The sequence below is a fragment of the Schistocerca nitens genome, chromosome 3 (assembly GCF_023898315.1).
Source record: "Schistocerca nitens isolate TAMUIC-IGC-003100 chromosome 3, iqSchNite1.1, whole genome shotgun sequence".
NCBI classification, from domain to species: Eukaryota; Metazoa; Arthropoda; class Insecta; order Orthoptera; family Acrididae; genus Schistocerca; species Schistocerca nitens.
The window spans coordinates 258,246,653-258,263,782 of NC_064616.1; the positions used below are offsets into that span (position 1 = coordinate 258,246,653).

The 17,130-nt window shown below is 43.8% G+C and overlaps 1 protein-coding gene across 2 annotated transcripts in view; it reads left to right on the forward strand.

Moving 5' to 3' along the window:
• The window catches only part of LOC126248229 (probable ATP-dependent RNA helicase DDX31), a 259,925-nt gene that overhangs the window by 156,971 nt on the left and 85,824 nt on the right, over positions 1–17,130 (forward strand). For both annotated transcript variants that reach the window (XR_007545432.1, XM_049949055.1), the window contains exon 10: positions 4,142–4,247. Coding sequence is in view for 1 of the 2 variants with exons in the window: in XM_049949055.1 (XP_049805012.1) it covers positions 4,142–4,247 (106 nt within the window). In the remaining variant the exon portion in view is untranslated. The remainder of the gene's footprint in view (positions 1–4,141; positions 4,248–17,130) is intronic.

Here is a 17,130-nt window from a genome sequence, read left to right on the forward strand (position 1 = left end):
CAGCTTTGGTTCCGTTGTACTGTAGGCAACTTCAAATTTTATTGCATTCTCGATTTCATAAATTAAGGAAAAATCACAAAAATTGCAATAACTCGAGAATGTAGTAAGTAGTTTTCATGGTAGTTGAGTATGTTGTTACCACAACAGTGCCGCACAAAATTAGCGCTGAAAACAGCTTCCATAATCTGTACAAAGCAAAGAGTTTCATTTTTGGTAGTAAGGCTTCAGTTGATGCTGTGGGAGTGAGAAAAGACTGACGGCATTACCAGTTTAGCCCGAACGATTCTGGGGCACCATTTCCCGAATGAACAGCGACTGACGGGCACTGGTAGAATTTCATTTGATCAGAGTCAAACAGGGATGGAGAAATGACTAAACATTCTTCGGTATTTGTTTGTATACTGTGGCAACGATGTCTCATCACATGCTCGACATCGAGAATGTACAGGAAAATACGGATAAAGGTTACCACACATACCGATGACCGATATTTCTTGTTATGCACTTGAATAAATAGGTCCACGAATCTATATCAGCTACGTACAGCCCTTGCTGCAGCCTAAGGAAGGGTGATACGATCTAGTAATTCGAACAGAAGGCTGCGTGGGCGCGACTGGTGTACAAGATGACCACGCGCGGCACGAGGGGACGATTGCAATGGACGAGTCAACGTGTAGACCGGGCTCCGATCAATGATGGACCGCTGTACCCTTGCTGACCTTGCAAGGAAACAGCAGATACACTTCGATGTCATAAGAACGTGGAATGGGTTATCATTTGTCAAACGGCCTTCGCACGAGACTGTCTTTTTGTATGGGATTGTTTATCTTTAGGTCGATGGACAGAGCTTCGTGTTTTCCCTCCTGAATGTGTGACGAGTGGTCGTATAGGGATGACAACCTTGACACGTACATACGAATGCACCCTTATTTTGGTGCAATAAGTGACGATTTTATCCTACAAGGCGATAAAGCTCGTCTATACTGGCTTTGTTTGTGGACGAATAAATTACACACAGAACAGTACAATCTATGGAGTGGCCAGTTTTATCTTTCGAATTCAGTTTGAAATCTACCTATGTTTACTTCCAGCATATAATCAAGCCCACATCAGTAGATACCCAAATCCACAAATCCAGAACTCCTGTGGATATACGAGGGTTGTTGCTTTAATAGTGGCAACTATTTATTTACTGTTCGTACAAAATAGATACTTGTTTCAAAGTTTTACTGACCTTCAAAGTAGTCACCAGCATTGTGTATAACCCGTTGCCAGCGATGTGGAAGACGTAGGATACTCTTAGCAGTGCCAGTTGTGTTGACAGCTCGAGCGGTGCGGTCTATTGCCCGACGAATGTGTAGCCGTTCTGAAGCGAATGCCGTGAAGTGTTTCCTTCAGTTAAGAAATATAGTTGAACTCACGAGGGCTTAAGTCAGGGGAGTGCAGTAGGTGGTATAGCACTTAGCAGCCCCATCAGTCAAATATATCAGTAACAGCTTGCACTTTACGTGCTTGAGCATTGTTCTGCAAAATGATGATCAGGTTCTGCAGAAACTGTCATCACTTCTTTCTCTATGCTGTTAATTTTTGGAACACAACCTACGACCAGCTTAGAGACGGAAGTTATGACACTTTCTGCTGGACCTACCCATCATTTTGCAGGACAATGCTCAAGCACGTACAGTGCAAGCTGTTACTGATTTGTTTGACTGATGGGGCTGCCAAATGCTACGACTTTCACATCGCTGGCAACGAGTTATACACAATGCTGGTGACTACTCTGAAGGTCAGTACAACTTTGAAAGACGTATCTATTTTGTACGAGCTGTAAATAAGTAGTTGCCACTATTAAAGCTCCAACCCTCGTGTGTGTATTGGTTGACGTCACTTTGCCCAGCACAAAAAAAAAAAAAAAAAAAAAAAAAAAAATACGTCTGATGCACTCCTATATTTCCGTCATCAGCTTTGCCATCGTCCTATTAATCAGAAATGAAAATACAGTGCCATCTTTAGTAACGCATAGCTCTAGCTAGTATACCAACCACCACGTTTCGGTCCCTCCGCTCTGGTACTAACTGCACTCCTCGCTTTATGCAGTTACTTATACAATGATGGTTTGTGACGTCATTCATATGGCGCCAATCAAGACATAAGTCAGAAATACAAAATGTCGTTTGAATCATATTATCTACAATTCCGAATTATGCTGAAGGCCAATGTTAACTAAATTCAGTGCATCAAAATATAATTCTAGGACCGAACACATTGCCGGTTGTGATCGAGTTGAACCGGGTTCACACGAGGAAAGAGGTGCTAAAACATACAAAAACAAAAATCACTTGAACAATGTCACAATAAAAATTGAACGTGTTGTTGATACGTGTGTTAAAAAAGAGGGCATTGATTAGTAGAGTACAAATCTGAAATCGGGTTTTGTCTGGGCAAAGTATTTCGAAATTTATTATTTTTTCAATACCTTAATTAATATTAATTTAAATATCGTCTTTTAGATGAAATAGGTTACATGTGTAGAGGTATTCTGACCTCGCACTTCGACTAAGATACCCCAATTACTCCAAAATGACAAGAAAGAAGTTGAACTGTGCGCTCGTATCAGGCTTGGTGCAATTACTTCAGCTACATCTACATCTGCATCTGCATGAATACTCTTTAGTTCACACTTAAGTGCCTGGCAGAGGGTTCATAGAACGACTCTTACACAATTTCTCTATTGTTCCACTCTCGAATGGCACCCGGGGAAAACAAACGTCTCGAACTTTCCCGCGAGTTGTGATTTCTCGTATTTTACTAGGTTGATCATTTCTCCCTATGCAGGTGGGCGTCCACAAAATATTTTCGCATTCGGAGGAGTAAGTTGGAGATAGAAATTTCGTTAAAAGATCTCGCCGCAACGAAATTAAACAGATTCCTTATAGTACTCATGTGGATGACCTCACACGTCTCATTATTTATAATCGATTCCCGCTTTTCACACCCTACAGATAACTTGTCTAACTCATTTTGCAATTGGGTTTTATCTTCACATGACTGTAATAGAAGATAAATGACAGCAGAATCTGCAAGCAATCTAAGACGGATGCTCAGACCGTCTTATAAATGTTTTATGTAGACTAGAAACAGCAGAGGCGGTAGAACCCTTCTTGGAAGAACGCCAGATATCACTTCTGCTTCACTCGATGACTTTCGGTCAGTTACTGCGGGCTGTGACCTTTCTGACAGGATACCAGAAATCCAGTCGCACAGCTGAGACAATACTCCATAGGGACACAGTGTGATTAGAAGTCGCTTATGAGGAACGGTATGAAAAGCCTTCTGTAAATCAAGTGATATACAATCAATTTGAAATCCTCTGTCGATAGCACTCATTACTTCGTTAGAATAAAGAAGAACGATATATCTGATTCCGTGCTGACTATTTGTCAGTAGATCGTTTTATTCGAGGTAATTCATGTGTTCGAACACAGTATATGCTCCAAAATCCTACTGCAAAGTAAGTGAAGGTATATGGACCCCCCCCCTCCCAGAAAACTATTACGTCACTGAAAATAAGATACGGTTATGACTTTCAGACTTTTAATAAATGTTAGTCATGGGCATAATTGTTAAAACTTGATCCCTGCAGTACCAGTCCTATATGAAAAACACGAAAAGTTTCAAATGAAACTGTGTGTTTTTTGTACCTCGGTGGCTCAATGATAAAATTCCAGGCAAGAGATCCCAAGGCCTTCGGTTCGATCCTCGGGCAAACTAGGTTTTTTATCTGTCACTTATCACTTTTTTTCTCCTCTAACAATGTTAATGTGAAAAATGCTCAATTAATTGTAGATTTCCCTGGCTTGGAACTAAGTTCGTAGATCGGGAGAAGGCAATGGCATACCACTAGAACAATGTGTAGTAAAGCACTGTGGTATTCAACCCAACATTTGTGTTGATGGCAGCTTTAGCTCTTTATCGTACAACAAGTGAAACTGAACTTGGGTCATAGCTCAACTTTCTTTTGATAAAATCGTGCAGTTTAAAACTGTAGAGCATGTGTAGATTTTTAAGGAATTTGTGGGAATGTACGAGTTTTATATGTTTATCATATCGATGTGCTAATGTTTTCTGTTCGAATTTTCAGCTGGAAACCTACCTTCATAAAGCAGAAACTGTAGCAGTAGGTCTCCAGCACTCTCTTGAAGACATCGTGTTAAACGACGAGAAACTTAAGCAGAAGGCATGTAAAGGTAAGCCGGCATTTCTTTCTAATGGAAATATTTTTCTAAGACAAGCGCCCATTGCTATATCAGTAAACCAGCATTTTCGCAGAAAGACCTTACAAAGATGTACTTCGGTATGAGGGTAGTAGATATTCACGTTGCACATGCCCCGTTAGTGACGTGCCTCGGCCAAAATGGTAAGAAATGACATATGTAGCGCTCTGTGTCTTCCCTTAGACTCTGACGTTAGATAAATTAGTAAGTATTTTAGACACTAGTTGATGGAAGTAATCGAATGTACTAGAGCACTTTACTTTTTGTCCACACCTTTTGACTACTCATTTCGTGACAGGAAATAATGTGATATGTATCTTTCGAATCGTCCACTTAGTTTTCTCATCCATCTTCCCACGGAGGAAAGGCTGAAGGAAGAAACATTGGAGTCGAAGTCAAGGGGATTGGGGGTGGAGCATATCTGACATATTTCAGTAAATCACATTTTACTTATGTTATAAAATGCAAATTGCTGCTATAGCAGTTCAATATTATTGTAGTTTAGTTACATACAAAATGCTTTCTGAAGCACTTTTATATAGAATAGAGGAACAAGCAGGACCTAATATAGGAGATTATCAAGCAAGATTTAGAAAAGGTAGATCATGTGCAGAACAGATTCTTAATTTAAAAACAATTTTGAGAGTGAGAGCTATACAAAATAAAAATACAGTAGTTAGTTTCGTAGACTTCAAGAAGGCCTACGACTCAATTGACAGACAAACACTATTCCAGATACTTTATGAATCAGGGATAGATGAAAACACCAGAAGACTTGTTGAACAAACGCTCACAGATACATCATCAAGAATTAAGTTTCAAGGCGAAATTTCTGAACCATTCAAAATCAAAACAGGAGTTCGACAAGGAGATGGACTGTCCAAAATTCTCTTTAACTTGGTTTTAGATGAAATAGTAAAAACATGGGAAAGCACATTAAAAAAACAGAGCCACAAAGGATATAAGCATGGGCCAAGGAAAGAACAAATTTGAAGTGAAATGTTCAGCCTTTGCGGATGATATGGCATTGATAACTGAAAACCGAACGGACGCAACAGTTGTGCTTGATCTGTTACACGAGATTGCTGAAAAGACTGGGCTAAAAATATTCTATGAAAAAACCGAGTATATAGAACACAAACATAATACAGAAAAGTTTATGAAAACAAAGTATGGAAAAATTAAAAGAGTTGATAGATTCAAATACCTGGGGGAGTGGACACAAGCCAATGGACTAGATAACACAACAAATAAAGAAAGAATAAAGAAGTTAGAATTTGCATATAAATTAACACAAAACTACTACAATAAGAGATCAATATCCATACAAGCGAAAATTAAACATTATAATTCAGTTATTAGGACACAAGCAACGTATGGGTCAGAGTGCCTAACATTATTCAAGAAAGGAGAATTAAGGGAACTAGAAAAAAGAGAGAGAAAAATACTAAGAAAAATTCTAGGTCCTGAGAAAAACAAGGAAAATAGGTGGATTAAAAGGAGAAATGAAGACTTATACAAAAACACAGAAAATATCACAGATACAATGAGGAAGAGGCGGCTAAAATTTTATGGACATTTAAAAAGAATGGAAGAAACACGGATTACAAAGAAAATTTTAAATTACGTTAGTAAGCTGAAAGAAAGTGTAGGATGGATAGAAGCAGTAAAGAAAGACGCCAACAAAATAGGTGTTACAGAAGAAATAATACGTGACAGGAATCACTTCAAGCTACTGATAGAAAACGCAGACTATGAAGAAGATGAGCCAAAACCTCGACCTAAGAGAGTGTGGACAGATGAGCAGAGACGAGCAGTTGGCGAAAAAATGAAGTAGTACTTGGAAGAACGAAAGAAAAAGAAACACCCTAAGTCTTAAGTTGTATGCGGTCCATAGCTGGCCAAATTCATAAATTAAAAAAAAATAGTTTAGTTAAATAATGCCTCTAAGAGCTAGGATGCTGCGGGTCAGTTCGATCGTAAATTATTCACATTTTACGTACTACAGATTCGCACATGTATCATATTTACATGTTCTGTTTCACTATGGTCTGCTGTGGATTATTACGAACTTGCGCCACAACATTATCGGCAAAGATTATTAAGATTACGTTGGCTAACAAAGCTCACCTAAAAATCGATTTTGATTTAATCTTGCACCAAACGACACAGGTCGCTCATTGGAATGGTCGGACAACTAGAGTACTCCCAAAGTCTGAAAGATACACGTTGGATGAAGGTAAGTCATAATCTACCTCACTTAGCGTTGGCTTTTGTTTTCCTGTTTTATGTTTCTTTCACTAACTGTGAGTTCAGTGACAGTGTACCCTTACCAGAACCTTACCGAGGTGATCGTGCGCTTCTGACAGAACTGCCAAAGCTGCGCCTCCCCCCTCCCCCCCTCTCCCCTCTCCCCTCTAACTATCTTCCCGAAAATTTATAATTTTGTAAGTAGGTTTAATAAAAATGAAACGTTATTAAAAAGTATAACTTAAAAATGCATTATGTTGGCGATAAATTTGGTATTCTACATCTACATCCATTGTGTTGCGTTGTATTGTATGTTAACCGGGGACCTAGAAACGACGGAGAGGCTCCGTCCCCACCGCAGCCGCAGTGGTCCACAACCCCACGACGACTACCGCAGTCCACTTCACCCCTCCGCCGCCCCACACCGAACCCAGGGTTATTGTGCGGTTCGGCCCCCGGTGGATCCCCCAGGGAACGTCTCACACCAGACGTTGTAACCCCTATGTTTGCGTGGTAGAGTAATGGTGGTGTACGCGTACGTGGATAACTTGTTTGCGCAGCAATCACCGACATAGTGTAACTGAGGCGGAATAAGGGGAACCAGCCTGCATTCGCCGAGGCAGATTGAAAACCACCTAAAACCCATCCACAGATTGGCGGTTCACCGGAACTCGACACACATTCGCCGGGCGGATTCGTGCCGGGGACCAGGCGCTCCTTCCCGCCCGGAAAGCCGTGCGTTAGACCGCACGGCCAACCGGGCGGGCTCATCTACATCCATACTCCGCAAGCCACCGTACGGTGCGTGGCGGAGGGTACCGTACACCGCTGCTAGTCATTTCCTTTCCTGTTCCACTCGCAGGTAGAGCTAGGGAAAAAGACTGTCTATATGCCTCCGTATGAGCCCTGATTTCTCGTATCGTATCTCCGTGATCCTTACGCGCAACGTATGTTAGCGGCAGTAGTATCGTTTGGCAGTCAGCTTCAAATGCCGGGTCTCTAAATTTTCTCAACAATGTTTCTCGAAAAGAACGTCGCCTTCCCTCCAGGGATTCTCATTTGAGTTCCCGAAGCGTCTCCGTAACACATGTTGTTCAAGCCTACCGGTAACAAATGTAGCAGCCCGCCTCTGAATTTCCTCGTTGTGCAATAAAAGTAACAACACGAGCCTAGGCAGATGACAGATGCCATAAAGCAGGTCACTTACGGCAATACGCTGACCCAGCATTGCACCACGGCGCTCACAGGGCATCGCCGTCTGCCTGCCAGTTAGGGCCCGGACGGTGTCTGTAACCAGGGACACTATGGCACGCGCAATATGAGACTCCTGCAGCCGCAACTCCACAATAAACCCGGTTTACTGCCAATAGTATAAATACTGGCTTTCGGATAGGAGAGAGTCACGGAATAGTCACCCGTTATAGTATTGGTCACCGCCAAGTTGTCGCCCCTCTGCCGTCATTCTGAGAGTTCCACCTGCCAAGGGGTTCCAGCCGCTGCCTGACGGGCCGAGGGTCGAACTGATGTTCACCGACATTGCCGCGCTCTACAGTGCCAGCCGTCGTCCCGGGGTTAACTCCCTGGACGTCACCGCCCGTCATTTGCCATTGCCTGGCTGGACTTAGCGTCCCACACTCAGCGAACCGTGTCAGCCGGCCGCGCCAGCCCTGAAGTTGGCCGGCCACGGCCGGAATCGTTGACTGCGTAAGGCCGCGCCACATCTGGGCCCTGCTAAGGATAGCAGCGGCCGGAGTCTTACAAAAAGGATTCGCTTCCGGGTTCCGCGGGTCGAGGCCCGCCTTCCAGGAATACCTGTGCTACAAACTACGGGGTGTAATAAAATATTATCCAGCTTTGAGCGGCTTCTGGGTCACCACCGACACATCATTCTCCACCACAAAATACCCACATCTTGTACGTTAAGAATATACTTTATTTACTCCTCGAAAATTGGTACTAGTTCTCGGAGGGCAGAAATCGGCAAAACTTGGCAGCCTTCGGTCGAACGAATCATCGCTAAGCACCGTACCGAAGTAGCAGAAAGAACCCCATTACTGAACATGAGCGAGCTGTCTAAGCGGCGCCGGGCGCGGTGGCCGTGCGGTTCTGGCGCTGCAGTCGGGAACCGCGGGACTGCTACGGTCACAGGTTCGAATCCTGCCTCGGGCATGGGTGTGTGTGATGTCCTTAGGTTAGTTAGGTTTAAGTAGTTCTAAGTTCTAGGGGACTTATGACCTAAGATGTTGAGTCCCATAGTACTTAGAGCCGTTTGAACCATTTTTGTCTAAGCGGCAGTTGTGGGAATAAAGTGCAGTACCCCATAAACTGTGTTAGCGACGGACATCTGTTCGGTACGATTTGTTTCTTTATGACGCTACTTGGGCGAAAATGACTCTTTGACAACATCGTGCACTCAGTCGCAGGCTGAGGGAAAGGCTTCTCATAGAAAGAAGATGGAACGCGAGGTATAGAACTCACGTATCTGTCATGGTAATTCTTAAACCGACTGTCTTTCTCTATTGTTGTCGATCAGCTTTTCGCTCCCTCTTTGCCTCTGACCTTGGCGAGAACCTATCTCACCACGCCCTCCGTATGGCCCTGGCCCTTACAGTCCATATATTTACTATGTTTCAACGTATTTATGCTTGTTTTAATGTTTAAGCCAGCCAGATAGGACAGTGCGTTCGTTCTCTCCTGTCGAATGTAGCAAGGCGTTCGATACAGTTCGCCACAGTCGTTTAATGAACAAAGTAAGAGCATATGGACTATCAGACCAATTGTGTGATTGGATTGAAGAGTTCATAGATAACAGAACGCAGCATGTCATTCTCAATGGAGAGAAGTCTTCCGAAGTAAGAGTGATTTCAGGTGTGCCGCAGGGTAGTGTCATAGGACCGTCGCTATTCACAATATACATAAATGACCTTGTGGATGACATCGGAAGTTCACTGAGGCTTTTTGCAGATGATGCTGTGGTGATTCGAGAGGTTGTAACAATGGAAAATTGTACTGAAATGAAATGCAGGAGGATCTGCAGCGAATTGACGCATGGTGCAGGGAATGGCAATTGAATCTCAATGTAGACAAGTGTAATGTGCTGCGAATACATAGAAAGATAGACCCCTTATCATTTAGCTACAAAATAGGTCAGCAACTGGAAGCAGTTAATTCCATAAATTATCTGGGAATACGCATTAGGAGTGATTTAAAATGGAATGATCATATAAAGTTGATCGTCGGTAAAGCAGATGCCAGACTGAGATTCATTGGAAGAATCCTAAGTAAATGCAATCCGAAAACAAAGGAAGTAGGTTACAGTACGCTTGTTCGCTCACTGCTTGAATACTGCTCAGCAGTGTGGGATCCATACCAGATAGGGTTGATAGAAGAGAGAGAGAAGATCCAACGGAGAGCAGCGCGCTTCGTTACAGGATCATTTAGTAATCGCGAAAGCGTTACGGAGATGATAGATAAACTCCAGTGGAAGACTCTGCGGGAGAGACGCTCAGTAGCTCGGTACGGGCTTTTGTTAAAGTTTCGAGAACGTACCTTCACCGAAGAGTCAAGCAGTATATTGCTCCCTCCTACGTATATCTCGCGAAGAGACCATGAGGATAAAATCAGAGAGATTAGAGCCCACACAGAAGCATACCGACAATCCTTCTTTCCACGAACGATACGAGACTGGAATAGAAGGGAGAACCGATAGAGGTACTCAGGGTACCCTCCGCCACTCACCGTCAGGTGGCTTGCGGAGTATGGATGTAGATGTAGATGTAGATTAGGTTCTCAGCTTCCACAAATGAGCGCGACGTTGATTAGTCTTTCTCAGTGAACGTGTAATGACATTTTGCTATATGTTATAGACTCGTGTAGTATATCGAGAAATTTTGATGTATCTAGAGGTCTGTCTGTCTGGCTGGCTGGCTGATTTGGGGGAGGGGACCAATCAGCGATCATCGGTCCTATCGGATTAGGGAAGGATGAGGAAGGAAATAGGCCGTGCTCTTTCAAAGGACCAATCTCGGTATTTATCTGAAGCGGTTTAGGGAAATCACGCAAAATCTAAATCATGATGGCCGGACGGTGGTTTTGGCCATCGTCCTCCCGAATGCGAGTCCATGTGCTAACCACAGCGCCATCTTTCTCGGTATCTAGAGGTTTAAAATTTGTATCACACTGCTCAGCAAAAATTAAGGATGAGATAGATAAAGCAACATAACATATTAGTACTCGGTGGAAAAGAATGAAAGAGCGGGAGCGTTATACCAGAGGTCCCCCAGTCGTAAACAGAAAGCTGCTCGTCAGGAACGGGAAAAGGACAGTCTGTGTCAATCAGCGAACAGTTGCTGCGGTGCACTGTGGTGGTGTCGTCTTCATTACAGTATGCCCCGGAGACATATTGATGAGTTCACGTGCGAAAAATCACCAGGAACCTAAAAGGAGGACGAAGTGTAACGAATGTAGCCCAGGAGTTTGGTATTGCTCGCAGCATTGTTTCACGTGCGTGGGGAGCGTTCCGAACCATAGGCACTGCTGGCCGAAGCAGAGGAGGTGGTCGACCACGGTCAAGTGCAGCAGCAAATGGGCGCTACGTCGTGCTGCGGGTGCAGTTGCAATCACATTTAACAAGAGTGCAAGGGATTCAATCTCATGCTATGGAGTGGCGTGGCAACTACATAGCGGTGGTCTCTTTGCCTGACAGCCAGTACTTTGTGTTCCGTTGACACCGGAAGATCGGCGGCACTGTTTGCGAAGGTGTCAAGAGCACACATAGCGACCGGACCAACAAGGAGTGAGGTCGCTTGCACCTCTCGCTATGAGAGCAGCTTTAGTCTTGAATAGTGATTCTGAACGCAACCTTATACGACTAGAGGTGACAACACGTAATGCACCCAGCAAAATGGTCGAATATGACCGGTTTGGTGGTCCAGGTGTTACGTTGTGGGAAGGCATAATGTTGCATGGATGTACTAGCTTCCAAATTTTTGAACGCGGTACACTCACTGGTCAACATTTTCGTGACACTGTACTCCTTCCTCTAGAGCGGTTTTCAAGGGTACATTTGCCCGTGACCTCATTTGCACGTATGACGGTATGCTACCTCATTGAAACGCGCGTTGGAGGAGCTCTTGGAAAAAGGGGATATTGGGTGAATGAACTGCCCTGCCCCTTCCGCCCACATATACCCCATTGAGCATGTGTGGGTTAGGTTGTGGAGACTTACCATATTGCAGTACGTCTACATGCACCAGTGACCATCCAGCAGTTGCCATCCTCGCTGTTGTAGGCGTGGAACTTCATACCACAGGAACTCCGTACTAACCTCTTTGCCCGCATGGGAGCTCGTTGCAGAACATGGATTGCTTGCCGTGGTGATCACACATACTACTAAGAACCATTTCCTGCCTTCTGTTATGTCTGGGGGACTGCCATTAATTGCGCTTACTTCGCTTTCACTTATCTTCTATAGCAGTTCTTTCTATGTATGGTCCAAGTTTAATCGAGTTGTATTACTTGGCAATGGCATGTCATGCAAAAGTTCCTTTTGTCCTCGAGTTCTGCATACTAGTGTATAGACAACGTATTTTACTTTTTAATGTGAGGTCACAACGATCAGTTTCGAGACAGACTGCAGACGACAGTGTCTGCAGTAACAGGAAGTTGTCAGTTCTGTATGCCATTAATTCTAACGATGGTTAAAATGTGGAACAGTAGCAACCCTACTCTTCTCTTGCAGTGAAAGCAAACCAGTAACCTGGTCGCTTGGAAACTTCGGCTTTGTACACGGTCTAACTAGATACACATCAACAAATTTTATTTCAGTTTAATGATGGAGATCTCCTTGTTCATAAACAGTGATTTTTCTGTTATACAGAGATCATCCTGAACATTATGACCACCGACCTGCAATCGATATAAACCCATCCAGGCAGGCGAAAGTAGCGTCACCTGGCAAGGAATGATTGCGTCAGACAAACGAACGGCGCATGTAGTACCAGTGAGCGTCCTGTCCGTATATAGAATGGGGAAGGCACGCGATCTATCTCAGTTTGACCGAGGGCAGATTATGATAGTCCGGAGGCTCAGCACGAGCATTTAGTAAACTGCACGACTTGTCGGGTATTCGAGAAGTGCTGTGGTAAATGTTTTCAACACGTGGCGAAACCAAGGTGAAACTACGTCCATACGTCTTGGGATTGTTCGGCCACCGCTCATTACAGATGTCGGACGTCTTAGGCTGGGTAGACAGGTAAAACAGAACAGGCGGCGAACTGTGGCCGAACTAACATCAGACTTTAATTCTGGGCACAATACAAGTCTGTTTGAACACACAGTGCACCGAATACTCGTAGCAATGGGCCTCCGCAGACGACGACCCTTGCATATGCCAATGTGAACACCACGACATCGGCAACTACGACTGAAATGGGCACATGGCCATCGGCACTTGAAGTTGCCGCAGCGGCAGAGCGCTGCGTTGTCTGATGAATCCCGATACCATCTTCATCATGCCAGTGGGAAGGTGCGAATCTGTCGTCTTACAGTGGAACAGCTCCTTGCCACCTATACTGCAGGACGGAGACAACCTGGCGGTGGCTCCATTATGGTCTGGGGAACATTCATGTGGGCATCCATCGTTCCAGTGCAGCTCCTGCAAGGCACCATGACGGCCAACGAGTATCGTACACTGTTTGCAGACCACATACACTGCTTCATGACGATCATGTTTTCCGACAGCAGTGGTATTTTTCTGCAGGATAATGTTACAAGGACAGGAGTGTGATGGAGTGGTTCGAGGAACACAGTGGGGAGATCCAGTTGATGTACTGGCCCGCCAACTTGCCAGATTTGAACTCGATCGAACACATGTGGGATGGGATTGAACGTGGCGTCGGAGCTCATCGCCGCGCCCCTCCGCTCTCTGTACTTTACGGGGATTAGGGGACTTGGGTGTGTAGGTGTGGTGTCACCTCCCTGTAGTGACATACCAAAGCCTTATTACTTCCGCGCCACTACACGTCGCCGCTGTGACCCTTGCCAACGGCGGACGTACTGGGTATTACATAGGTAGTCATAATGGACCACGAGGGATCCTTTTTGTCTCCTGAGTTGTGGCCGAACGAGGTGGCGCAGTAGATAGCACACTGGACTCGCATTCGAGAGGACGACGGTTCAAACCCTTGTCCGGCCATCCTAATTTAGATTTTCCATGATGTTCATTATGTTGCTCAGATGATAGTGGTGCGAAAAAGAAGAAACGTAACATCTATTATTATTTATAATAATGAAAGAAAATATTCTTAGAAGTTACCTTGAAACAGTATACAGGGCGAGTCACCTAACGTTACCGCTGGATATATTTCGTAAACCACATCAAATACTGACGAACCGATTCCACAGACCGAACGTGAGGAGAGGGGCTATTGTAATTAATACAAACCATACAAAAATGCACGGAAGTATGTTTTTTTAACACAAACCTACATTTTTTAAATGGAACCCCGTTAGTTTTGTTAGCACATCTGAACATATAAACAATTACGTAATCAGTGCCGTTTGTTGCATTGTAAAATGTTAATTACATCCGGAGATATTGTAACCTAAAGTTGACGCTTGAGTACCACTCCTCCGCTGTTCGATCGTGTGTATCGGAGAGCACCGAATTACGTAGGGATCCAAAGGGAACGGTGATGGACCTTAGGTACAGAAGAGACTGGAACAGCACAATACGTCCACATGCTAACACCTTTTTATTGGTCTTTTTCACTGACGCACATGTACGTTACCATGAGGGGTGAGGTACACGTACACACGTGTGTTCCGTTTTCAATTACGGAGTGGAATAGTGTGTGTCCCGACATGTCAGGCCAATAGATGTTCAATGTGGTGGCCATCACTTGCTGCACACAATTGCAGTCTCTGGCGTAATGCATGTCGTACACGCCGCAGTACATCTGGTGTAATGTCGCCGCAGGCTGCCACAATACGTTGTTTCATATCCTCTGGGGTTGTAGGCACATCACGGTACACGTTCTCCTTTAACGTACCCCACAGAAAGAACTCCAGAGGTGTAAGGTCAGGAGAACGGGCTGGCCAATTTATGCGTCCTCCCCGTCCTATGAAACGCCCGTCGAACATCCTGTCAAGGGTCAGCCTAGTGTTAATTGCGGAATGTGCAGGTGCACCATCATGCTGATACCACATACGTCGACGCGTTTCCAGTGGGACATTTTCGAGTAACGTTGGCAGATTATTCTGTAGAAACGCGATGTATGTTGCAGTGCTCTCCGATACACACGATCGAACAGCGGAGGAGTGGTACTCAAGCGTCAACTTTAGGTTACAATATCTCCGGATGTAATTAACATTTTACAATGCAACAAACGGCACTGATTACGTAATTGTTTATATGTTCAGATGTGCTAACAGAACTAACGGGGTTCCATTTAAAAAAACGTAGGTTTGTGTTAAAAAACATACTTCCGTGCACTTTTGTATGGTTTGTATTAAACAATTACACTAGCCCCTCTCCTCACGTTCGGTCTGTGGAATCGGTTCGTCAGTATTTGATGTGGTTTACGAAATATATCCAGCGGTAACGTTAGGTGACTCACCCTGTATAGTAGTAAAATAATACATTTAAAAATATGAGAATATGTTGATAATTCTACAGGACCTGCACGACGTTATACTGTTCCTGATTGGGTATGTTTTTCTCATGGAGTTGTGTACCTCCTGTGTTACTGGAAGGACTTGTTTTGCGTCACCCACCTCCTGTGTTATTGGAAGGACTTGTTTTGCGACACCCTGTAAATCGAATTAGTGCTCTGACAGAAGACAGAACCGTAGTGAAACATAAAAATGGCGCCTACGCAAGACAGGCGTTACAAGTAACGCGTTGTAATTCAATTCTTGGTTGCGGAAAAGAAACTGGTGAACATCCATAAACGTCTGTGTGCAGTGTATGGTGGTGATTCTGTTGATAATAGTACTGCTGGGCAATGGGAGAGAGAATTGAAGTGTCAGGAAGTGCTGAAACTCTGCTCATGATCGGCCACGTTTAGGACGTCCTGTCACAGCCACTTCTTCCAACATGGCGAACTGCGTGCGGAAGCCATTATTGATGCAGACAGGCCTATCACAGTTGGCTCTAAAGCTATCGGTGAGCTTTGGAATTTGGAAGTCCATGTGCAATGATTGAGATTCTTGGGTGATCAAAAGTGTGCTCGAAGATCCAAAGAAAAGCCATTTCATCTGGACTGTTGAGCAATTTGAGGCCAATGGTAAAGCCTCTCTGTCACAAAGTGTACACCATTGAGTCAGAGCCGTATATAAAGAACCATTTCCTCCGTGTTCGGTCGGACAACAATGCAAAAGGAATCTTGCTCTAACGCAACAATGCAGGCCCACATACAGGTCTCAAAATCCGGAAGCATATCACCAGATAGGATTTGATATCATTGCCTCATCTACCCTCGGTCTGTCATTAAGGATTCTCTTCGTGGGACACACTTTGAAGATGATGGAGTGTAATTCACTGGTGGGCAAGCGGCTATTGGTTTCAACCCAGCTCGCGGAAGAAATTCGTGTAACAGAGAAAGAGATGCTCGCATTGTATTTGCAAAAACAACACGTGCCTATACAATCAATCATATTAAGTACAGATATTTTAAAAATGCTTGCTAATAGTGTTTGTGGATATTAAGACACTAAATTTCAAACAATCGAAAGAGCTGTCTTAGCCAAAAATAATAAAGTTTCCTCTAATAGCTTGTTAATTGCGATTGCTTGTCCCATTGCCATATTTTGTTTTTTCCTATTCTTTCTCATAATAATATTAATAAATAACTCTTGTCGATTATGGATGTATTAGAACACTGCAGCAGTTGAAACTGAAGGAAATATATAATGAATTAGCTGCAACCAGTTACTTTTATTGGCGTTTATTTTTCCATGATGACATTTCAAGATTCGCGGCATCCCATTTTCAGATATTTACATGTATTTACGTGTCGTGAACGTCTCTTCTTTTTAAAAGCGTTACAAAATTATGCAGCGGAAGTTTTTGAGACAGCTGTTAAACATCATATGTATAGAGGCAATATTCACGACGCGCAAGTACGAGTAAATGTAAACGTCTGGAGATGGGGTAAACGTAAATTGAATATACCTCCCAAAAAAGCGTGGTTTGAGGCATAATTTGTTGGCGTGGCATGCCCGGAAAGGGGTACAATTCTTATCGGTCTGTTTACCATAAATATTGACGTCACTGACGATATAATTTGGTTTTCATACTATAGGGGCGCTGCTGTCGCGTCACGTGACGAGGTGACCCACGAGCTTCAGTAAGTATGTGAATGAATGGAGAACAAAGGTTGCTCATGCCTGGTATATAATTCATGCAATGGAAACATGGCTCGAGCAAGAACAGGACTAGAGCCTTTACCAACAGGGAATACACGCTCTTATACATTGCCAGCGTAAGGCCATAGAACGTGAGTATATCTCTTAAGAATAAATATGTTTTGAGAAAAAATAATTGTGTAGCATTATTTAACGACACTCGTTCATTGCCTGCGGCCTTAAGTAAACGAACTTTTGA